Source organism: Hippopotamus amphibius, chromosome 8 (genome assembly GCF_030028045.1).
Source record: "Hippopotamus amphibius kiboko isolate mHipAmp2 chromosome 8, mHipAmp2.hap2, whole genome shotgun sequence".
NCBI classification, from domain to species: Eukaryota; Metazoa; Chordata; class Mammalia; order Artiodactyla; family Hippopotamidae; genus Hippopotamus; species Hippopotamus amphibius.
The window spans coordinates 14,438,874-14,464,488 of NC_080193.1; the positions used below are offsets into that span (position 1 = coordinate 14,438,874).

General features: G+C 37.9%; 1 protein-coding gene across 4 annotated transcripts in view; it reads right to left on the minus strand.

The window, feature by feature from the left end:
* MED13L (mediator complex subunit 13L) overlaps nucleotides 1–25,615 on the minus strand; it is a 298,152-nt gene that overhangs the window by 33,730 nt on the left and 238,807 nt on the right. For 3 of the 4 annotated variants that reach the window (XM_057746700.1, XM_057746698.1, XM_057746701.1), the window contains 10 exons: nucleotides 25,240–25,428; nucleotides 21,256–21,421; nucleotides 19,269–19,373; nucleotides 14,829–15,560; nucleotides 13,777–14,002; nucleotides 12,689–12,791; nucleotides 12,261–12,385; nucleotides 9,197–9,296; nucleotides 3,725–3,945; nucleotides 3,226–3,431 (listed from right to left, as the gene is read on the minus strand). In XM_057746700.1, coding sequence (XP_057602683.1) covers nucleotides 3,226–3,431; nucleotides 3,725–3,945; nucleotides 9,197–9,296; nucleotides 12,261–12,385; nucleotides 12,689–12,791; nucleotides 13,777–14,002; nucleotides 14,829–15,560; nucleotides 19,269–19,373; nucleotides 21,256–21,421; nucleotides 25,240–25,428 — 2,173 coding nt within the window. The remainder of the gene's footprint in view (nucleotides 1–3,225; nucleotides 3,432–3,724; nucleotides 3,946–9,196; nucleotides 9,297–12,260; nucleotides 12,386–12,688; nucleotides 12,792–13,776; nucleotides 14,003–14,828; nucleotides 15,561–19,268; nucleotides 19,374–21,255; nucleotides 21,422–25,239; nucleotides 25,429–25,615) is intronic. The other variant, XM_057746699.1, reaches the window with a different exon arrangement.

Consider the following 25,615-nt stretch of genomic DNA (forward strand, 5'->3'; position numbering starts at 1 on the left):
CTACTATATTACAATTAATACAAACATAGCACATGCTGCTAAGAGGCCTTAGGATTAATTAGGTAGTTGCCCAATATATACATATTGCATCATAGTTCCCAAACTTCTACCAGATTTCTGTAGGTAATTCGTTCATTCTTTAATTTTTCAATGTGCCATGCATTATATAGCACAATTATTTTTAGTTCCCAGAGACCGATCACACTGTGCTATTTTCTCATAAGCAGCAACTTCTTTTTGGAATAGCCACACAGAAGACAAAATAGCGTCTGCAGTGTTCTGCTATTTTATTACTGTAATAAAATTTTCTTGATATACATTCTTAGATGTACATGTAAAACAGCACAGGACTATTCTTTCCAGTTAGAAGGTATCAAAAGAAACAGATTTTTTTAATGCTTAAAATTCTTCTTAAATCTATTAATATGGTGCTTAAACTAATGTTCCTCCAATAAAGTACATATTCATTCACTTACAATTTGAAAGAAGAATGTCATAAAGTAATGGCTCTTCAAATCATTTTCTTATGATTTTTAATTAGCTATGCCTAACCTACCAACCTGAAAATCCAAATCAGGCACTGCAAAGAAACGTTAAATCTGAGGCACAGTGGTATCTTTGAGTACAGATAACAAATGATCCAGGAACCTTGATGAGCAATCACTGCTATCTCAGAGACCAAAATAATAGGTGTGTAATAATGATCTTTGCTCTAACTGGACTCCTTTCAAATTTTCCTGTTCAACAAAACTCAAATTATTATGCAGTTCAGACCAGAAAAGGAACTATGACGACTAACTGAAAACCTAAATAACTGAATTGCTCCTGAGGCAGTAAAAATGGTTTATCTTGTACAGTAACCTGACTTTTCCCATTCAATAAAAATGAACTAAGTACCACCCCATGCTAGATGCTGGATACGCAACAGTGAAGAAGAGAAAGAAGAGTTAGCTCACAGCAAGTATGACATGCCTCAAGTGTGGCATGTGCTCTGTGATAAGGCGGGGGGCCAGGGCGATGGAGACCACAGCAGGAGGATTTCCCATAGTCTAGAACTGTCCTGTCCGGTAAGTAAGGTAGCCACGTAGCCCCATGTGCTGAATTTAAATCAACTTAAATAAAAATAAAAATTCAGTCTTGACCTCCACTAGCCACATTTCAAGTGGTGCACAAGCTAAAACAGGAGGGTAGTGGATGCCACCCTGGAAGGTACAGATACAAACATTCACTTCATCAGAGACAGTTCTAGTAACAGTGCCAGTTTAGAATACCAAGAATCTTTGGGGGGCAAATGAGAGATTTAATAGATCTAATGATCTATTTTAGAATAATGATCTAAATTATTCGTTACTGAAACTACCATAGAGCAAAGGGTTGCGTGTCACTTTTTTGAGAAGCTTGTGTGTGTAAGAGATTAAGCTGTGGAATGGGTTCTGAAGCTGTGGCACTACTTGCGAATGGTGTGCTAACCCCTGGTGTGCTAGTTGCTCCAGCTGTACTGGACCAGTTTCAGATTAGATAAGCTAGAGCACAACTGGAGAAAAGCAGCAGAGAACTAGCTAGGCCCTCTCATCCAGAGTGCTTTTGAACACATGCTTTCATACTGCTGGTGAGTTGTTATTTCCACAGTACTTCCACAACCACTAGTTCTCAGAAAAAATTTTAAAGAAGGGAAGACCCAGGTAAAATGGTCACTTAAGGCCACATAGAACTAAAGAAAAAAGGCAGGAATCTGAGTCCTATGACTCTATAGCTATACTTCCCCAAGGCTAAGGTTCTTTTAAACAACTTCTCTGTCACAGTTTTTCATTTCAATACAGATTTTGTATATACAAGCATAAAGCCTGTTAAATTAAAAAAAGCATAAAGCCTGTTAAAGTTGATTTCATCAAGTTGATTTTTATATGAGGTCACAAAGAAGTAGCCCACAGACTGGATCATAAATTTGTCTTAGCTCTTAGAATATAACTTTGGGTTAACTGCCAACACTATTTTTTTTTTCCTTTTTCTTTTTGGCCATGCTTCGCGGCTTGCGGGATCTTAGTTCCCCAACCAGGCACTGAACCCGGGCCCTTAGCAGTGAAAGCACGGAGTCCGAACCACTGGACTGCCAGGGGATTCCCAACTGTCAACATTTTTAAAAAGCAAATATTCATTAAAATCCAGGTCTCCGGTTTCCCACATTCCTGCTTGAACCCTGTAGTTGAATGGCAAAGAAAAAAAAAAAACAAGCCCCTTTAAAAGGGGCACACTCTCAACAGTTCATCATTGACCCTGCTCACTCCCACTGCCCCTCTCAATGAGACTGAGCGTCAGTAGTGCCAGGTCTTTTGCTCTGCCCAGCCCATTTCATCCGCATATTGCTTACCTGGTCCTGACAGAAATTCGAGTTTGTGGCCTTTTATTTTATGGCATTTAAATTATTTTATTAAGAACTTATCAATCAGGGACTTCCTTGGTGGTCCAGTGGTTAAGAATACGTCTTGCAATACAGGGGACGCTGGTTTGCTCCCTGGTTGGGGAACTAAGATCCTACATCCCACAGAGCAACTAAGCCTGTGCACCACAACTACTGAGCCTGTGTGCCACAACTAGAGAGAAACCTGCACGCCACAACAAAAGATTCCGAGTGCCACAGACTAGGACCAGATGCAGCCAATAAATAAATTAATAAATAAGAGAAATTATCAAAGGGGAAACTGATTCTACATTACTGAAATAAGAACTTTTGGGGGGACAGTATGGAATATGTCCAAGCTATGATAAACAATTTCTTTTTCTTCCCCCATAGCATAGCACCATTCTGTTGCTGCTTTCTTACATGACATGGGGTCAGTAACAGAGAAATTATCATGTGAATACTTAATTTTAAAGCACCTTAAGTAAACAATTTAAAAACATCAAATTATATAAAACAAAGTACTTACCACTGTCCTAAAAATGTTACCCATTCCAACTTAACGCTTGCTTCTGTGACACTGACTTGATATTGAATGACCATGAACCCCACGGTTCTCTATACAAATAACCCTTAACTTCCCCACGTATATGAAATTTAGTTTAGAAAATAATGTATATTTTCAACACAAAATAATACGCACAAAAACATGAATGGCCAATAAAGGAAGGTTTCAAATGCAATGCTGCTATCATTTAAAGTAAATATTAAGTTAAGAGAAGTCATATTAAATATGGTAGGTAATGCGACACAACCCTAGCACATACTTGTAGCCATCTCTAATGAAAGCGGCTGCAGGTGGCATGGGCAGTTGTTCAATTTTAGGAGGGATTGCCCACGAAGGCCGAAACAGACAGGCATCAGGAATCTTCAGAGGTAGCAGGCATTGGCTCGGCAACATCTTCAGTGGAGCAAACATGGAGGATCCCACAAAAGGTTGAAAAGTTGGAACTCTGTGCACGTATGAAAAGTCCTGTGACAACAAAGTGGGGTGGGTGACAACGTTGATGAACAACTTTAGGACACACCTTAATAGCAACAAATATTATTATAATTTAATAATTCTCTTATCTGATCAACAGAAAAATGCTAAAGCCAAAATTTTAAATTAATCAAAAGACACTATAATTACCTCATAATCTAATTCAGAGATCTCTTAGGAACTTAGGTACATACAGCATACAGACAGTACTATTTTAAAGAAGTTATATAAAGATCTGCTTTAAAACCACCCTGTCTTTGTATAGTTAATATACTGACAATTACCTTTATTTCCTCTGGCTTGGGACTTCCTAACCCGTCTTCCACTTCCATTTTGAATTCAGTGAGCTGTGTTGAAACCATACTGACCATAGGGCTCTCCATCATGCCTAGTGCTGTCACGGTCTCTGAACTGATTCCATCTTTATAATTCATCACAGGAGAAAATGCAGGGTGCTGTTCCAAAGAAGGAGGGGTGGGGAACATCCTTTGCAAGTCTGCGACTGCTAAAAAAATAAAAGTAAAAAATAAGAAAAATAAAATTTGTGGACTTCCTAGGTGGCACAGTGGTTAAGAATCCACCTGCCAATGCAGGGGACATGCATTCGATCTCTGCCGCAGGAAGATACCACACGCTGCAGAGCAACTGAGCCTGTGCACCACAACTATGGAGCCTGCGCTCTAGAGCCTGTGAGCCACAACTATTGAGCCCACATGCCGCAACTACTGAAGCCCACATGCCTAGAGCCCGTGCTCCACAAGAGAAGCCACCACAATGAGACGCCCGCACACCACAATGAAGAGTAGACCCACTCGCCGCAACCAGGGAGAGCCTGTGTGAAGCAACAAAGACTCAACACAGCCATTAAAAAAATAATAAATTTATAAAAAGAGTTAATGTAGCATAAACTTGAAAAAAAAAAAAAAGAAAATTTGTAACAGGCCCAACTTCTTAAAAAAAAAAGAGAAAGAAAAATCCTAGTTCATAGCCAGGCCCCCTAGTTGGCATCAGAAATAATGCTGATTGAATGGGCATATCAGTTACATAAGAGACTAGTAGTAATGGAAGTGTTTAAGAAGAAGGCCATCAGCAGAAAATTATCCTCTGCTGGAACTTGATCACTATTCTCTTGATGCTTTATGATTTGGCTTCACATTAATTATGTGAGCAAAGTCTACATAACATACATTTTTGCTCCCAACAGTTGATTCCCTGAAAAATCTAAGGAGGTGAAACTTCACAGTCAGGATTAATAATCCTACCAAGAACCAAAAAACAATTTATTGAAAATCAACTGGGGAAAAAAAGTATCTTTTAAGAAATACTTAGAACAGTGATTCTCAACATTTTTCTTTTTTTTTTTGGTTAAATCATCGTTATATAACCTGAGGTTAAACATCATCACTAACAGTGTCTCATTAAGGCACTGATTCTTAAAGTAGGAGTGTATGCAATTAAATGTAAGTTGTGGTTGTGAAATCTGGCCACTAGGGGGTGTCCTGTACAGCAAATTTATTTACACACTTGGAGCCACAAGTTTAAGTCAGTGATTTGAATCATGTATGATGTTCCAATTTCCAATCCCATTGTTCTTTCTAGCACCTTCCACATTTAAACAGGTAAACAGTAACCACTGAACAGATCTTAATACAACTTACAGCTCTGAATCAGAAAGTAATAAAGAATAGCTGTGCCGTGCCCTGACCTGAGCTAGAGTCTAAGGCAGAGCTGCACAGAGAAGCAGCAGCGGGCTGGGTTCCCCAGCCCAGGTGCCCCTCCCAGCACAGTGCTGCTGTGGTCTGGTCCTCTCCTCCCCCGAGCCCTCAGTTCTGCCATCTGAAAAGGAAGGCTTACTAGATGCCGGATTCTCATTAGGCTTGCTTCCTTTCCTTTGTTTACGGGGGGTTGGGGGGCAGGGAGCCTCCACCATATGGAGCAGGAAACAAGGTGAGAACCTCTGCATGAGATGATTTTTACCATGTTTCCCAGTTAAACAATTATATAATTCTGAATAATTTACCCTCTCTTGACCTCAAGGGCCAACAAGGGGAAGACAAGGCCAAACAGGCAGCGTTTCAAATCTAAACTTTCACTTTCATTAGAGAAGCTCCACTTATATTTATTTTCTATAATAGAATTCTGTATGAGATTTCATTAGACAAAACAGAACCTGCTGCTGCTAAGGAAAAAAAATTTATACAAAGACAGAAAAGAAGAAGAAAACCTAAAACCCCCAAGATGATCTTTAAGTCACCTTCTTGCCCTGACAGTGTTTTACCCTTAAGGAACACATATCAATTCACAGAACTATGGATACAAGCCAAGCCGGAAACTCTCATAGAACCACTGGAGAGACTATGTAACTGATAAGTGCTGAGGCTGAAAAACAGGTCTTCAGAGGTAGCAGCAACCAGATCAATACATTTTCTTTAAAACAAGGCTAAAGACTTTAATATTAGAGTTAGGCTGCACTAGAAATACATTGATCATCTTTAACTTTTAGTCCCTATACCTTTTCCCAAGCCAAAGAGCAGCTACTGGCCAATTTTAATACAAAATTAATTTGTAAGTGGAGTATTTTAAACAAAATTAATTTGTAAGTGGAGTCTGCTTCATAAAATCTTCAAACTCATATTACATGACAAATCTTAAGTAACAAAGTAGATACCTGGAAAATAATGAAACTACATAAATTCACTTTGAGTTAATATGACAATGAACTTAAATAGCTTTTCCTTCATTTATTATTTGGCATTTGGTACAAAATTTTATCCTCAAATTATTTTATTAAATTTGTTTTTAAATTTTCTCTAAGAAATGTAATAAAGGCATTTTCCATTTAGGGCTACTCAACTTCTTTGATGTTACCTAACACGGTTATATATCTCACTTTTCAAAGTCTCAGCCACCTTCATAATTTTTGTCAAAGGTAAAAGAGAACACACACAAAAAGTGTGGATAAAATGAGATTTCACCTGCCAGAGATTCACATTAAAAAGCGGTTTCATCATTCATATTATCAGATATTCTTCAGGAAGACTCAACCTCTCTAGCTTCAATTTCCTCATCTACAAAATGAGAATAATATCTCCCTCATATATTTTTGTGCACATTAAATGAGATAAAGTATACACAAATGTGACACTTTGCCAGGTAAACCTAAACACTCCTAATGTGAGGAGAATCAGCAGTAATTAGGCCTCCCTCCCAATTTTGGTTTGATTAGAAAAAGATGAAAATGCTATTCAGTCACAGGGAATTTCTGAAAAGAAATGACCCTAATGAAGTTTTGAGATGAAAAACAGGGAACCGGACTCAAAGTGGGTAAGGCAGAAAGGAAACAGAAACCCAGAGAAACATTCTGGTCCCCCAAAGTAGAAAAAACATGGTTTGCCTGTTCAATTTTCTTCCCATAAAATGACTAAAGTGAGTGTGGGAACAGCTACCAGGATGGACTGGAGTTGATGTGTCTTGCCCACAATGCTCCACTTACTTATACATGCCTATCCTCAAGATCCACTGCACTTCAGCAGGAACTCACCATTAAGGACACCAACCATCTCCTATCCCGAACGTCAAGTATTTATGCACAAGTCTGAAGCCCACCAATAGCAGCATCATCACTAATTTCTCAGTATTCTTCCCAGCCAGACCACCTAGCAAAGTCCCTTACAAATAGCAACTGCTCTTGTAGAATAAAATGTAGCCAATTCAAAAGTCCAACTCATTCATTTTGCTTCCTCAAAGACTCATACTTCAAATTGACATGCTTTCAAAGACAAAAATTCTTAAGCGACTGGTTAAAAATAAAACCTAAGAAAAAGACTTCTGTTTTAATTAATATAACACAACACTACCTTAACACAGACTTGATGCTAAACTGAACCTCACTGTTACTGTGTGTGGCTTTCTTCATTATCACATACACAGATGAATAATTACGGACCGGTGCTGCCCCACACAGTATCCACTAGCCACAGGGCTATGAGGCATTCAAAATGAGCCTGGTCCAACCTGAGATGTGCTCCGTGTATAAAATATACCCCAGATTCCAAAGAGTTTACTATAAAAATGGAATGTAAAACATCTCAATATTTTTATACTGACTATACATAAAAATGACAATGTTTTGGATACACTGAGTTAAATAAAATGTTACTAAAATTAATTTCACGTGGTTCTTTTTACTTTTTAATGTAACTATTAGAAAATTTAAAATTACTTATGTGGCTCTCATTTGTGGCTTACCTTGTACTTCCGTTGGATGGTGCTATTCTAGACATTAAATGTTATATGTCTTTCCACTTCAGTGTACAATAAGCTACTGCAGAGATGAGAAGTTCTGGCCATGCTATTTTCACCATCAGGTCTTAGGAGGAAATACTATGTATATGTGTCCCCCCCCACACACTTATACACACATACTTTGCCATGTTAATAAGATCCTCCTGACTCTCATTTATCTGTATTTTCCTCATGCCAATGTTTTTGCTATATTTAAAATTCATTACTTCTTATAACCTGTATTTTATCATAAAATTTTGAGTAGCTGTTTTCGAAACAATTTCTTTTGGAATAAAGAAGAAAGAAGAGAGAGTACACTACATACTTTACTGGACAACAACACTAACTAGCAGGATGGTTTGTGAGTGAATAATCTTGGACAAGTTATCAGATATTTTTAACATTTACTATCACTACATATCACTTAATGTCAAAAAATGCAGGAATAACTGGTTAAATACAAGGGAAAAATTCATTCATCTGCCCTATTCCAGATGAATCTACTTTAATAATGCTTCTTTTAATCTGTGAGTTTCATGTTTGTAAAATTCTGCAGTGCAGAGTAATAAAGAAAGAAAAATGTTTAATTAAAAAAAACTACAGCAACTGGCTGGCTATCATTATTCATTTTCATACATGTCCTGCTTGAAAAAGCTTTGCATATTTTAAAAAGCTATGGATCCACTAAAGCTGTCAAAGCCCAATCTCTGCACACTTCATACTTCTCCATTTGAGTAAATCAGCACTACATTTATAGGTTCATAAAACTTTTGGACTCATCCCCATGACATGGTGGTTTTTCCCTCAATTTGCTCTCATTACCAGCTGAAGTTAATGAGAAGGTATTAAAGAATGATTTGCAATGGAATTGTGTTTCAACTTCAGAGTATCCATATAAGCTACCTTGACTTTCTTTTCTCTTGTAGAATGTTTCTTAGGGTAAAGAATAAGTAGAAAAAAGGAAGTTTCTCTTCTTGTCTGCATATATAATAAAACTAGTTGATCTCTTAAGGAAACACAAACTTCAGTATTAATCGGAAAAAGGACCACAGAAAACAAACATTCATTATCCCTGTGTGAATTAAATTTATGAAAATTTAAATATTTTACACAGCTCTTATAGTGGAATATCTCTCTGAAAACCACTGGGCAGCATTTACCCTATTAGGAAGGGGCTATTAGAAAAACAAACTTAAAACATGTTTTTCCATATTTTAAACCATAAAAGTTAATTTGAAAACAAAAGAAAAAGGAATGCAAATTCAAATGGGTCTCTTAGCTGCCTGCCACTTTAGGAACATCAATTTATACAAGTTTTAATTCACTGTCAGTATTCTGTTAAAATGAAAAAAAAAAAAAAAAAAAAAGAAAGAAAGAAAAAGGAGGGGAATCTCAGACAAGGCACCACTGAGTATAAGAACTTTATATATAAGTTATAAACAATGAGCCGAAGCTCAATTTCCTTTTCTTACTTGGTGGGTAAGGAACAGCAGCTCTTCCATCCTTCCCAAGAGGTCGGTCTTCTGTCCCAACTGTAGGTATTTTTGATGAGCGCAGTGCAGGTGACACAGCCTAAAAGCAGATTATTATTATCATTAAAACAGAGCAACTTATTTGTATATAAGTAGGGCAGTGGTCAACTATAAAGGAAAGATGCTTCCTCACATAGCATTCATCAGGTGAACTTCTAGAAATACCAGCAGACAGTGACACAGAAGAGATGGTTACAAGCTTATCAAGTATGAGAAACGGACTAACTGAGTCTTCTTGTCAGGGATCTGGTGAGGGCAGACTGTGCCATCAAAGCAGAGCTTGCAGACCTTCAGCAAGTCTTCCCTCCCAAGTCATTAGAGAAGCAGTTTCAGGGACACAATAATCACATTAGGGTGGTGCCTCCAAGTAGTAATTAATTATCAGTCTGGTTTTCCTTCTGTTTGGAAGCAGGCAGCTAAAAGAGATGACCTCAAGCCCTCCCAAACTATTATTCTTTTATTTTTTACCACAGAAAAATATATATACCCCCATTCCTATTTCTACAGTTATTGTTCATCTTCATGAAAAAGAACCTTATCTCACAAAATTATTGAAATATACAGAGAAGGTTTTTCTTTGATTTGTTATTCAAACCAAATTAGTTCCCTTAGTAGCCAAGATTATCTTTCAGAACTCGAATTCATGGCAAGATAAAATAAAGCAAAAAGATTCTCACAAATAGAAGGACTTTTGTTTATGTACACTTATTCAATGTCATAGAGTTGAAACATAAAACTAACTTTAAAACCTGTCAGATGCCCATGTACCGCAACTACTGAGCCCATGTGCTGCAACTACAGAAGCCCAAGCGTCTAGAGCCTGTGCTCCACAAGAGAAGTCACTGCACTGAGAAGCCTGCACATCACAACAAAGAGCAGCCTCCACTCTCCACAACTAGAGAAAGCCCACGCACAACAATGAAGACCCAAAACAGCCACACAAAAACAACAACAACAAAACCAAACCAAACAAACAAAAAACACCTGTGAGATGAAAACCTGGGCAACAGTCTTCCAATTCCAGTTACTAATAAGATGAATTAGTAAAATGATTCTAAGGTAAACTGTTCCCTTGATTAAATGCCAGGCTAGAAATCAAAGTAGAAACAATCATTTAAGAGAAATGAAAATTAGGTTAAAAATGTCCAGTCTCCTTTGCATATTAACATTACTAACAACATATTCAAAAAAGCGTAAACATTTATGCATTTAGTCCAACAGTAATTCATAATTTATACAGAGATGAAGGACAATGGCTCACAGCACAGCAATCACTAGGGATGGTGACTGTGAACAGCAACTGGGCTACCCTACAATGTTTGTTTTTTTCTTTTCTTCCACCTCTCTACTTCTTTTTGATTCCTTTACTTTTCACACTTTCTTCCCACCATCACCACACCAAAGCATCTGAACTAGCCCTCATTAAAACCAATCCTAGATAATGCATGGCTTTATGGAGACAGTCAAGTTCAAAAAGGATCTCCAATGCCTGGGTCATAGAATAAGGAAATGTGTCATTTCTTCTACCACAGTTTTTCACACTGCCATGTCCTTTTCCTTCATTCAGCCACTGCCTGAACTTAGGTCCTCGTGTTTCAATCCAACAAGTTACCAAACAGTACTCCTGCTTTCTGTGTATTAGACTGATGAAAAACGACATGCACTTCTACCAGGTCAGTTCCACACTCAGCAGCCTTCAAAAGAGCACATTACCAGTAGAGTCTGAAGTCCAAAGCCTTAAGTGTGGCCAAAAACTTCCCCAGCCCCCCCAATCTTTACCCTCCATTCAGAAAACAGATCCATGTGCTCACTATCCTCCGGAGCCCAGCTAGTTCATTCTTATTGCTTAACCGAGGCTCCTTCCAGGCTCAAATTAACATTCTTCCCTTGCCTCCAGCGAACCTAGTCTTTACACAATTCAAGTTAACGTCATTCTTTGAGGTCACCATTATCTCCTCATCTTCTAAGAACTTAGAAAAATAATGGTGTACAATATCTGTTATTCAGATATATTTTATCTTAAAGTGAGAATGGGCTTTCGAAATCTGATTCCTACTTAATTCTCAAGTCTTTACTTAAACACTGTTTGCCCGTCACTTTGCATTTGAACATGCAGCATCTTTAGATTCAGGTCAATTACTGCACTCACAGGAGCAAGTATAGTTTTAACTTTATATGCTATTTCTCCTGAAGTCTGTGAGAATCTCAAGTATAAGAGTGGTAATTTAATTACATCTGTAAATGCCACAAAGAAAATGATCATTAAATGATTAACAAATACATGTAAACTGGATAGATGGGAAAGTAAATATATAAGTGAAAGAAAAATAAACTAATAAGTTGACTTCCTTGAAGAGGGGGCCAACCTTACTCATCTCTAGGTCCCCCCAGAGATAACAGGCGCTTCTACTTGCACAAAGGTACGGACTGGTTAGGAGGATGAGGACACAAATTTCCTGACTCACCTCAGTTATTCTCCAGAGAATTCTAAATTCTTATCTGTCACTTTAATCATATGATGCCTTGTATTATTTAACATCTATGTGTATAAATTCTATTTCCTGACTGTGATGCCGTAATCCTAAAAAGTATAGATGATACTTGTAATATCTCTACAAATGTTGACTAACGTATGACTTATTAGATGAATAGTTATATGGACATTATTTTTAAAATCTGAGGTAAAGGAACTACATAATACATTCCTCTTAGTCTCATGATATTGAGAAGGATTTTTTTAAAAAATATGTATGATTTTAATATTTACAATAGGAATAACACTAATGGAAAAAAAGCCTCCAACAAACAAAGCCCAAGGGGTATTAGAAACTATACTAATAACTTTTAGAATCCTTTCAAGGTATACAAACATTTTTGAAGAACATTCAGAACCTGAAATAAGAGCCCCCAATCCAGTAGACCAAACTATAAAGAAATCTGGAAACACGGATATAAGTCCACCCACTTAAGTGAATTTTTGTTTGTGTAGCTACAGCAAACTCACCCCAAGTTCGTCGTCATCAGAATTATCAAAGATGTTGTCTAAGTCATGAAGGGAAGGTGCCAAATCTGTCACTTGTGTAAGGCTACTGGAGCCAGCCCTGCCAGCGGCATTATCCTGCCGGACATCTGTGGGGAAGGAGGCAAAAGGCACAGAATGAGTCACTTCATCAAGGGGGAAGGAGTGAGGAGAGGACAATGAGCAAGCCCTGCCTGTAAACTGCTTCCCTACGTTTTCAGTTAAATTTAGAGATAATTATTGCCAAATATGTTTATCAGTTTTGAAAGGAACTGAAAAACTATGAAAAATATATTAAAGATGAGATCAAAGTATTGCTAGTACAAAAAGAATATAATTTTAAATAGAGAAGCATCTCCCTTGCATGTTATTTTAGCAACAATCCAAGTGAGGCAAATAATCATTGTACACACCTGTTTTAGTAGAACTGAAAAGGGACATGGCATTTTTCCCTTCAGGCACCGGCGTGGAATGACCTGGTGTAGTGACATCCTTGGTACCAAATCCATCCTCTGACTGTATAATAAATCCAGCCAAACAAAACACATGAACACCAACCCAAAGTGTGGAATATGAGGGAGAACACAAAGAATTAGAGGGTAGAATGGAACTTGTTATGAGCACAAGTATGATAAACCATGGTCTATGCAACCAAAGGAAATAAAATATGTCCTTTTCCCTGAATTTAAACCAAACCAAAAACTCCCACACTTTCCCCTCAATCTGAGTCAATCAGGGTTTTATGCCCCAATGGTACTGGTGGCGTTTGATTACAGACCTGCCATGGTGTTAAAAGCTGCCTTTAATATAATATTTTGGATGCTAAATTGTGGTTCAAGCTTTCTGGATCTAGACAGATCTCTGTAAAGGAATCTAAGAAGTATTCTCCTGAACTATACTGGGCTCTTTCGTCTTATTTCCTCTATCCTTAAGAATACCTCTTTAAATGGCTCAGTATTTTAGAATGTTTTAAAAGTTAAGGCTAAAGACAGCAGACACCCCCAGTACTCATTTTTATGACAATGAAACCAGTAAAATTATACTGACACAGTCTTGGAGTAATGTTGATATCAATTCAGAGAGAGACAGCAGTAAAGCGCTTAGTACAATAAACACAGTGAGCGCTCAATAAAGTGTACATATTGTTACCAACATTTTTTCTTACATTTTGGGTGTTTTGGAATAATAATTAAAAAGAAATAAGCAGGGAGCATAGGCCAACAAGAATTAGCATATGAGAGGAAACATGCACTGTACAAGCTATAGCCTGGAAAATATGAGGCTTCATTTATGTTCGGCTGACTTTTGAACAAAGGTGAGCCATGACATAAAAAGGAACAATACGCCGTTCGATACAATAGTACCAAGAGCATGAATATGGGGACAGAGCAATCAGGCAAGACTATCTCAAACATTCTGCCTCCAGCATCTTCCCACACATGTTGTACTGACATAGACTGAAACCCACATCAGGCTGGACTCTCGCTAAGGCAAATGGTACCTTATTCTTTTTCAGGGAATCTTTCTCTGTCCCTTGTTTGCATTTCTTGTTCGCTGTAAAGATGTATTTTATGTCACCATCCTCGAAGGTATACGGGTCGTTGACTTCTCCCAAACTGTCTCCAGGTTGCTGTGATAGAGGCAAGGGGTCAAGGAAGGGGAGTGGCTGCATCTGGGGCTGCTTGTCTTGCCAGATTTTAAACCGTTTGTTAGGTTGTGCTAAGAGTCTGAAAGGGAAAATAAATGACAATTTAAGCAAGAAACAGTAAAAAGATTAGATTTTTTTTAACACAACATTTATGATTTAAAGCATTTTTAAAGCTTAAACTCAACTTTAAAAAAAAACCTAAAAATTCACATACAAGTGAATTTTAGAGATTATATTCACAATTAAGTAAATCTTAGTAGCCTTTGTCAAGAACATATACTTTTGTCTCTGATTCCACAGATTCCACTTAAGAGCACAGATGGGCTCTGACGACAAACTGAGCAGGTTCAAATTCTACCTGTGTCATTTACTAACTGCATGACCCTGGTTTCTTTCTCAGCTATGAAATTAAGGTAGCAATACAGTTGTGGTGAAGATTAAATGAGATAATCTGTGTAAACCATTTAGAATAATGGGTAGCTCAAAAGTACTCTGAAGTATTATTGCTAGATGCATGATATATACCTGAATGCATGCAAAGCCTTCCTTTAGAGTGTCAACATACAAAAAGGGCACTGACTGCAATATGGAAGGTCCCCTAAAGCTATATTCTTTGATTAACAAACAGCAGGCCAAAAATAAAGCAATACTAGTGTAGCTACTCCTACAATGAAACCTTAATATGCCAGCATTTAAACAATGACATGTGTGTTAAACTTCACAATGGATGAAGCACTTGACTTTTAAACATTTTCCAAATGCAGAGTTTAGAATGGTGAGGAAGGGCCTCTTTAATTTTGGACCTAAAGGTTTAGCATTTGGATCTGAAGGCCCTAATTCTTGGGAACCTATGACCTTGGCCTTCTGGTGGGTGATCGGGTGGATGGGGTGGAGAGTCGCCTTACCTTTGCAATGCAGTGCTCTCTGAGTTTACCTCCATTTTGGCATCACATCTCTCACCCTGGAGCTCTGGAGGCCGGAACTCAGCATCATCAACGGATGGGAGATGATAACTATGCCACCACTTATCTGATGACTCTGGGTTCGAGGGCCTAATTCCACAATATAAGGCGGTCTCACTGACCTCTGCCATCAGAGGCAGTCTTTGGCCTACGAGGACAGTTCTGTCATCCAGAGTAGACAACGGCTGGAGTTCTAGCCCATTTCCATAGAGGGCTGGATTCACAGGGACAGATGGTGGGTCCAAACTCTCCGTTTCCTGACCTCGTGGCTGAGGGCTGAGTGTTGGCGGCAGAGGGGAAATAGGGGAATGAGGTGAATCCATAGGATTCAGATTCATTTGCTTGCTTGTATTTCTGGAAGGCACGGCCATTTGCTTATCATACTTCCTACTGCTGGCCACCTCTAAGGAGGCGTCTATTCCTGCCAAGCCTAGCTTCTGTCCTGGTGGATCTTGTTCCATGCATAACTCCTCGGCCACAGAGGGCCTATGGTGAAATGGTATCAAGGGTCTCTTTTGCAACTTGTCTCCCTTTTCCTGTCTTTCTGTTGTTTTGTGCTTAGAAGAAGCAGGAGGTGGTAAAGATGAAGATGATGATGGTACTGCACTGAACCCTGGTTGTGATATTGTGGGAGGTCGACTGGGTCCTACTGCACAACGTTTTAAAAGTTTATGCCTGAAATGAGAATTAAAATGAAGTCAGCAAATACACAGATGAAAATAACTGCATCATTCTACTATTACAAAAGAGATGCCTTTGACAAGGTTACGTCTTTTTTAAGCATGCATTATATATGCACTAATACATCTAAATGGACTCTAGGTGTTAAATATATCAGTAACGACTAAAAGCTGCAACACACCCTGACAGAAAATGATGAACCAATTACATACAAGTAGACAAGAGATGAACTTAAGAAATATTAATTAATATGCTGCTAACCTCTACAAAAATACTAATTTGAAAATCCCCAAATCTTTCAAATTTGGTGAGGGCCTCAGATAAGCTCTTCATATTGCATTTTAAAACCAAGAGTAATGAGATCATCTGTCAAGGAAAGAACCAAAAAAAGCTTCCAATTTCTATTTTACAACACTCTATTAACTCCAATCTAGAATGATTAAAAAAAAAAGAATGGTTTATAAAAGCTTACAGTGTAAATCAGGAATAAGATAACTATGTAACTCTTCCCCAAAGTGTGAAACTAAGGGTCAGTCTTAAGAATATTTAATATACTAGGAGTCTTATATGCTGCTACTATCCAAGAAAGAAGGGATAAAAGACAACTCTGGATCTTACAGAAACATGTTAAAATGAGACCGAAGTAAAAAGGCTGCGAGTGAATATTAAAACAAGACACACACATGCATCTGCACCATCGAAGCAGGAATAGCAAGTCTGCTTACATCCTAACACACTTTTTGGCAAGCATGGGTGTGAGAAATTGCTCAGTAAGGGCCCAATAGATAATGCTAAGGTTTAATCTGTGCAAAAAAGTTATATAGCAGGTCATCCAGTTCCTCCCAATATATAAATCATTCCCAGGAAAAATGTAAGCTTTCCTGCCGGTGTATCAGTAACTCTCTGAGGCCACTAGGGTGGCATTAAATTACTGTTGCATTGCACTAAACGATGCACTAGTGAGCAGTAAAATGGATTTGTGTGGCATAATGGGATGGTTTAGTGGGACAGCAGGATGGCCACCCTGCCCCGTAAGGCCATTAAATAGTGTCAGGAGTGGACCATTCCATAATGGGTTCGGTAATCCTGCAGTAGATAATCTGAAAATACTCTTGCCAAAGTCTTGCTACTCTTAAAAAAAAAATCCTGACTATGAAGAAGGTTGTCTATGCATAAGACTGCTGTCAATAAGGCAAAAATTGGACTTTAAATCTCCAGGGCACAGTACTGCAGTAAGAGATGAATGTCTCATCTGAAAATATCTCAATTATATCTTCTAAGTGTGCTTATTTTAAGACCTAAGCTCTAAAAGTCTTTTACATAAAACTTTTTGATTTGGATTTTCTCAGAGAGCATTTAACCATACCAGTCCTTTGATAGATATTTTATAGTAGCCTCTTCAAAGTAAGGACTTTTTGCAAAGTGGATAATCTTATAAAGTCATTTTTTCCCAATTGCATTTAACAGCTCAGCTATACTGTGGAATGGTTAGAATAAGGGATACATCAGTAAGTAACAGACCATCACTGCAAGTCTGTGAACAGGTAAGGGAGCTCAATGAAGGATAGCAGGAAGATCAGGCTCAGAAGGCTAACTATATGAGTGGTTTGGCCTTGGTGGGAAGGAATCACAGGCAGGGCCAAATAGTGTAGAAACACATGGTGACTAAGCAAAGTAGAATGAGTATAACAGACATTTCAAAGGAAGTCATTGTGAAATGCAATGATAAAATTGATTTAGAAAATTAAGAAAAATAAATGATAAGGTTTCCAGGCTGAGAAGGGGAAAACCGTGACAAAAACGGCTGCAATAAGGTACCTGGTTTGTGAGAAAACACATATGTCAATATTAAGGGTATATCTTAAAAGCACTCCCCAAAATACAAGACTAGAGTACATGGGAGAAGTCAGGTCTAGAGATAAATATTTAGAAGTCAATGGAATGGAATGCATATCTACAAATAAGACCTGAAGAGTATAATAATTTGGTGAGGAAACAGAGCAATAACTCCAGAGGACAAAAAAAAAAAGTGTTATCTGTTTGTTTACACTTCAGGTAAAAATAATTCAAGGTAATGAATAAAAATGTGATAGAAATCAGTAAAAAGGTTATTTTTTAGAAGTGAAAAAAATCTAGATTAAGGAAAGGAGCAGGAAAAATAGATTAAGGCACAAGTGAAGTTAAATACACTAAAATTTTTATCCTATGTACTTTCTAAAGGAGGACCATAAATTGGCTGTAAGCTGTTTAGAAGTCAACGTTAATATGAAAATACTTTTTGTCACAAAATTTACAATGGCCTAGACACAAATGTAAACCAGGTATTCAGCTGGTATACCACACCTATCCTGAGACTAAAGAGATTCTCATACATTCAGAAAGACGAAACAATGAGCAAATAATATCATCGAAAACACCCTCCTTGAAAAATCAATCAAGAGTTTCATTAGGTACTTAACAGCATCTCTCAACAAAAAGCTGACTACCAAGGCAGAGCTTGATAAAAGAGAATCAACTTATGGGGAAGGGGACTTATGGGGAAGGGGGGAACAGGAAGAAGCTGTCAAAACTGTTGCCTAACTGTACAAACACACACGTGCACAAGCGTGTGTGTTTGCAGAGATTCTCAGGCATTGTGACCACCTCCCTAGTCTGAAGCCAATTCATATATGCCACATTAAGAACCCCGTAATCTACACTAGAGAAATGAATGGCCATCTTCCAAGTATACTTATCTCCACTGACCTTTGTGTAAGTATTGAGCAGTATCAAATGGGAGCAAAGCTACTCTAAAGCTGCTCACTAAGTGCATAATCATCACCACATGCTCTAGCAGTCAGCTGAGCTGGTGGGGAAAGGCTGATATACACTTAAGAAAGAAAGTAAAGGACCCTAATGAAAATCTGTGGCAATGAGATTCTCTATTACCACAAGGAGTGATAAGTTAAGGGAATAGACAAGAGGAGTGCAAAAATTTTCAAAAAATAATTTGGGTTTCTATTCAAATACCTAAATGAATAAGCAACAATTTTACCTTTCAACCGGGGTTATTACCACACACCTACTTCATTCATCAAAAAACACCAGCACCAACAGCAAAAATTTTCTATGGAAGGTCTATTTAATCCAAAGTCTATTAATTCAAGCCAACTTGCTTGATATTTATCTCAACTTTATAATTAAGAGTAATTAAATAAACTCAGTTAAATGGCAAGAGATTGTCTTGTCAGACTGATGCTTTTAGATCTGAAGAAGTTACCCTAAGGAAATCTGTGGGAGCAATTTGGTAACAGGGCCAGTTGTCTAAAAAAGGCTCATTCTGAGTCCCGACAATAAAACTGTAGCATCTGCAGAGAAGAAAACGCCAAGCTTTTTTCTACCACTGGAAGTAGAAGATTTAAAACAAAACAAAGCAGGGACTTCCCTGGTGGTCCAGTGGCTAAGACTCTGCGCTCCCAATGCAGGGGGCCTGGGTTTGATCCCTTGTCAGGGAACTAGATCCCACATGCCACAACTAAGACCCGGTGCAGCCAAATAAATAAATATTTTAAAAATAATAATAGAAAAGTTTAAAAATAAATAAATTAATTTTTTTAAAAAAGGCAAAATGATGTAGAAGAAGTGGTCTGAGAGGCCAGGAGACAACCAGCAAACTGCTGTATCATTCTATCCGACTACTGTTCTGCCTTGGCCCCTACCTACCTAGAGCAAGAACAGCTGACTCTTTGGGTTGGATCCACAAAATCCCAAGTAGCAGGATTGTTAGCAGGCTCCTCTTCGAGAGTTGGAGTTGACATTTGGCTCCTCCTAAAAAAGGTTAAAAAATGTGGCTTATGTAAACATGAGATAAACCTCTGGGGGTGGGGGTGGGGGTGGGGGGAATGTTAGAAAGACATGAATACATTTTACACAGTAATGGTATCTTGTTGATAGATAGTTCAGAGCAGCCCAAGGTGGGGTGGTGGGAAAGCCAACTACTACTTCCATTCACTACAAGAATCAGGATTCAAAATATTTTTATTTACGTTTAATATACATTTCAACATGGGTGGTACACATAGCAATTAAAACACTATCTGGCACTATTAGCATTGTTTTTTCAAAAAGTCACCTAAATTCTGTGGAAATAACCTCAATTTTAAAAAATTATCTTTTCATAGCATCTATGAATTATACACCCTCGACAGACTGTTTAAATCGCTCTTAAAACACCTATATTTTACTAGCATTTAAGGGCAGCACTCCACATGTGTAATGTGAACTGAAAAACAAGAATCAAAAACATCTCCTACATGTCACTAATAATTGGTAGGAAAAAGTAGATATCTATTACTGCATAAAAACACTGGGCAGTATTTCTGCACTGCTGATTTTGCTACAGCTGATACTGCAAAGTGTTTCACTGACGGTTCTGCAGGGACTTCGCTTGCTCTCCACCCTCCCCTGCCTTTCCGGGTGTCTCACGTCCCTGTTCGGTGCTGCTGACATAAGACCTGGTGGAAAGGTTAGTGGTGATAAAAATCAAAGATGGCAAATGAAAGGAAAAGAAAAAGAAAACGTTAACATGGAAATTGTCCAGGCACTGCAGACAGAAGTGAAAATATCTGTACCAATAATTCTAAAGGAAAGGGTCATTTTTAAGTGAACAGAGATACCTTTTAAATTCTAGAACTTGACATATGATTTCCCATTACAATTATTTTAGATTTATTTTTCTACTAGATCTTCTTCAGTAGCCTATTATAGAGCCAACTAATTGGGAAACAAATATATAGGTCCAAAGGACAGGTTTTAAACGTGTATATGAAGCTTTGAATAGTAGTCACTGAAGAAACACTTAACTGACTTCTAAATGAGTTCTTAGGAATTACTGACGAGAATGTCCATATTTATTCTGCTCCAGAGAATCAAGACTCATTTGTTTACTTGTATCAGTCAAGAGGTCGGACATCTCAGTCATATCAAAACAGACGTGAAAATAAGCTGAATATGTTTATGTAAATGTTGATGAGTGAAATAGTTATACTGACTACTGACTACTGTTTGACATTATCATTCATGCAATTAGAATAATCACCAGCCATCTCTTCTTAGAATCAATTCCTCTTCTTTTCCAAAAGTATGTGAAGGAGGGAGGGAGGAGGTCAGAGGGGATGGATGGGAGGGAAGTGGGGCAAGTAAGGCAAATTGGTAGGGAAAGAAAAGAATTTCCCCAAATCAACAAAGAGAAGCAGCTACCAAACACCCCTCCAATTGTCATCAGTTCAGTTCAGAAATGCATTGTCAATTAAAACACAAGGCTAACGTATTATAGACAACATGGCACAGGAGGTAATTTCCCTTTGGAAACAGGAAACATTCATTAGTAGGTGTGCAGGGAAAAACCAAGCCCACAATTACTGTCCTGACACTCAGGGTGAATCTCTGAGCCAGCTGTGCTAAAAAATGTCCGCTCAACACCACGACAGTCTTGAGAGGATCAGGAACGTCACAGTTTTCCTGGACAGTCAAATTATTTTCACATCTTTGTTTTGAATTTTACCCTATTATGTTCAAAAACATGAACTAACAATCCAATGATCCCCTCAGGGTTTGGTCACACAACAGGGCAATGCGACTGATCCTCTTCATGGAGTAATGAAAGACATGCTTACTAAACCACGATCCAGACAGATGCAAAAAAACATACTTGGACTGGGTTCTGTTGAGGATGCATTCCTTCCAGACTCGATGGACCATATGATTGTGGAGTTTTGGAGGAATCTTCCCCGACCTCTTTGGGCTGTGCGTGGTTATCATCCCCCCATCCTGGGAGCCTAGGTGACTGACAGCGCTCTGCGTACCTCCACTCTCACCTGGGAAAGAAAGACACTTTGGAATGTCAGAATTTTCTGAAAAGGTCTCCTAGTGTATAGACTGCTGGCTTATTTAACATAAATATTTAATTGTTGAAACTGATGGTGTAGCTCTGCTGCTACCTCTGACAATAACATTATCTGTAGCTGTGAGTAAATGTGCGTCAGTATAGCTTTCAATCATGTCAGTACTCACACTCACACACCCTCAATGGTGTATCCATCCAGAGGCATTCCTGCTCCACATGTACTGGAGACAACTTACATTAGAGGATTCAAACATGACAATATTAAAGATATAAACATGCACGGGGGGTTTGAATTTTTAAATCCCAATGCAGTAAATAAGTTTCAAGGCAGAACAAAACAGTAGAGGGAGCTTTACGCTCATGTAGCTAAATGGCTGTGTGACAACTGCACACAGTGCCCTGGGTAGGAGAAAGAAATTTTTAACGAGGTCAAATTTCAAATCTGAGTGTGGAACTGTTCATCCTTGTGCCTGACACTACTTATGAAAGCTTAACACTAAAACACTGAAAGAGGTTGGCTCAACATTTTATATCAGAGAATTAAAAACTCACTGGTTTCTCTCTAATAACTCCACTTAGTTTTTCCAACTGTACTTGGTATGTAATCCATTTTCTATTATGTCTACTATAATTGCTGATAATACTAGTTATTGGTTGTAAGTATTTTACTACTTTCATCTCATACAAGACGAATACTGAAGTCAATTTCCAGTATTAAATTCTGATTCAGTTACTTTTATCTATTTGATTTCATAAACACATTGTGGGTTTTGTTCTAGATAGAAATACGATGCAAGACATCTTGACTGAAATAATCAATGTTAAGTGCTCTGAAAGCCTCCACTCTCACGCGAAAAAGAAAGAAGCAACCTTATATCACAAACATATTCTTGGTGTCAATGCAAAACAACCATTATAGAAGTTGAATAGTTAGCTCTATTTTTTAAAAAAAGAAAGAGAAAACAAACCCCAATGCTTACAGTCTCAGGAACTGAAACTTGTTTCCCAGAAAAGTACTCTTATAGTACAAATGAGATAAATTAACGGAGACAAGAAATATGATCTTTCATTGCTACCTTTTATCTTAAAAGTTCTCTGACTTGGCTCACGGTACAAAATAATTCATTTTGATTTTACAGTGGATTTTCAAATGTCTATTATAAAACTAGGCAAAGTGAAGAAACCAACAGAAGTAGATAACATATTCTTTTGCCCTCACACACCCTACAATATAGCCAAACAGATCATAAGTGCATGGTATCATGAGGGAATTATTTATGACCAAAACATGAGAAGGCGTGAGGAAAGCAAGCCACAGAATTTTTTCTGATTAAAGCTGGATTAATGCTTTTCAGTTAGCTTTTAATGATTTAACTAAAATGTGGATGATATCTTATACGGAATTAAATGAGACTTGTACTCCATGCTGTTAAATGCATATTGAATGTTGCTTCTCACAATTATCCCCAGCTTGCCAACAGAAGAGGCAAGCTGATGTACCTATCCACAAGAGGCAGACGTGTTTGGCCCTCCCAGATTCCGTGCTAATCTAGAAGACTCTTGGCCATTTTAAGGGGCAAAGTAACCTATTCTGTCCTATGTCTAGAAAACCACGGCAATGCTCCATATCAGTCAGGTGCAGGATGACAAGGCTGAGCAGGGTTCTCCTGATGGAACATCAGGAGCCCTAAGCTGTAATTCAACATTACCATGATGTGTAAATTTTGACAAATTAATTTTATGACAAATATATCAGTCACTTTTATTTAGTTTTTTGGTTTGTTTTAGGGAATGAGGAGGCATCAAGAGATGTACTTGCCCAATGACATACACAGAGCTAGAGGAGAGGAAATCTGAACATCTACAGTTACAAAGTACACACTTGAAACACACCATAACAAAACTTTTTTTTCTGAATTGTAAATTTACAGTTCTAAACTGATCAAAGGTCAAGGCATCATGCACACAGCAGGCCTTCAATTTTAAGATGAACACAAATTTCACTAAGTAGGAGGCAAAACAAAAACAAACATAAACAAAAACTGATGACAACTTATATAGTTTGTTAAAAATCCAAACTTTGATATGAAATACGATTAACATTTTTCAAAATACTGATAATTCCAGACTTTTTAAAATATATCTTCCCTATGATATTATTATAAAAAGCTGTACAAGTATTTTTCTGCTTTTTCAGTTTAAAGTTGTTTTAATAAAAACTGATTGATGGCAAATCTTTTCACAAGAGATCATCTAAATTCTCTGCTCTACCTCATTAGAGCTAGATATAGTACATTTTTTCACCAGCTTAGCAACTACAAGCCTCTTGAAAACAAAGGCTAGGGGATTCCCTGGCGGTTCAGTGGTTAGGACTCCGTGCTTCCATTGCTAGGGGCAGAGGTTCAATCCCTGGTAGGGGAACTAAGATTCTGCAAGCTGTGTGGCATGGCCAACACCGCCCCCTCCCCCTCCCCAACCAACCAACCAACCCACCAACCAACCAAACAAGAACCCAAAGGCTACGTGTTGTCCGTTTCTATGTCCCCCACACAATACCTGAGTAATTCCTTCCAGATAACTTAATACTATGTGCTGAAATGGGAGTTTTGAGCACTGCTCTAAATTTCTTGCACTACTGTTTCTATATTGCTGTATTATTACCAAGCACTCTCAAGTACATGATCTAATATGTATAATAACCCTGGAAACTATATAGTATTTAGCAGAGAAGGAAACTGGTGTTCAGAACAAAAATGAAAATTAATAAGGTCATTCACCTAGCAAAAACTATAGCTAGTTTTCAAAATTAGGTTCAATCACAAAGTCAACACTTTTTCCCAAAATATTATTTAACCATGAACATTTACTGAATGCCATTACACGCCAAGCACTACGCGAGGAACTTTGAAATACTGTCTTATCTAACCCTCATGAAAATTACCACGTAATGAGCATGTATCATGCCTGATGGTCTGTTTAGCAGCCAAGACTTTATTTACTCTGATGCTCCTGCCAACATGGCCCACATTAAATACCTACAAATAATCTCATTTCAGCTCAAGTATGATGAATATCCTTTTCTTAGTGACTAGATTTTCAATTAAAATAAAGTCAACTACAACAACCAAAAAGTTAATACAGGATATATACTACTCAACAAAGAAGGCAACAGTCTCCCAATTTAAATAATTTCTGAATTTTTCCAAAAAGGAAAAAAATGTTGAAATTGACAAATTTTTCAAATGTAATTAATATCTGTCATTAATGCAGACAGATTACTGAATGGACAAGGCATTTATTCAGAGCTCCTGGATGTCAGACTGACTTTATAATATAATAAGGAAAGAGAATTCATCCAAGACTTGTCCCTGGCTGGCAACAGCCAACTGGACAGAGGCGTCAACTATTCCTTGATTTAGAACCTTCCATGTGTTTTTTCTGTTTGTTTGTGTTTTTTAAAAAAAGGGCAACTCGCATCTTCTCTCCTAACTGTGTGTGTGCACGTATGCACATCAGTATGAAAGGCCAGACGCACGCACAGAACTGAAGTGAAACAACTAAATTGTTTAACTGGAGTAAACACTAATATGGGCATAATTAAAATTCTGAAGCACATAAATTCTGTTTGTTTACAATCTTCCTTCTCCATTTTGTAAATCCCCACATTACTCTATTTCCATCTTTTCCACCAGCAACTTCTCAATGTGTTTCCTTACCTGTTTCATGGCAAGGGAACTACATGGTTTTCTGGGATCTCTTCCACCCAGGACATTCCTGGATTGTACTCACCTACGATGGCCTGTTCTGGAGATGTGGGCGGGGTAAGAGGCATCCCACAGTTACTTGGGTCCTTCACACTACCAAGTCCCTGCTGCCCAACTGTTATATGGCCTCCAGTACTGGCAACACTCTGAGGAACTGGGATGTCATTCTGAGAGATCAAAACAAAAGCTGAAGGATAAACCATCCGGACACCACCTGTGAGGAAAGAGAGCGGGAGAACCAGGCCTGAGAAAAAGTTTACACTCGACTGCCAAACTTATTATTCCAGTGGTCAGGGTCAAAGCTCACTGGTGAAAATGAGATGCTCATTAGGTACTGCCAGAAGTGATAGGTTTCGTCTTTTTGTAAGTTAATAGCTATTTAAACATGTGTTCCAACATTA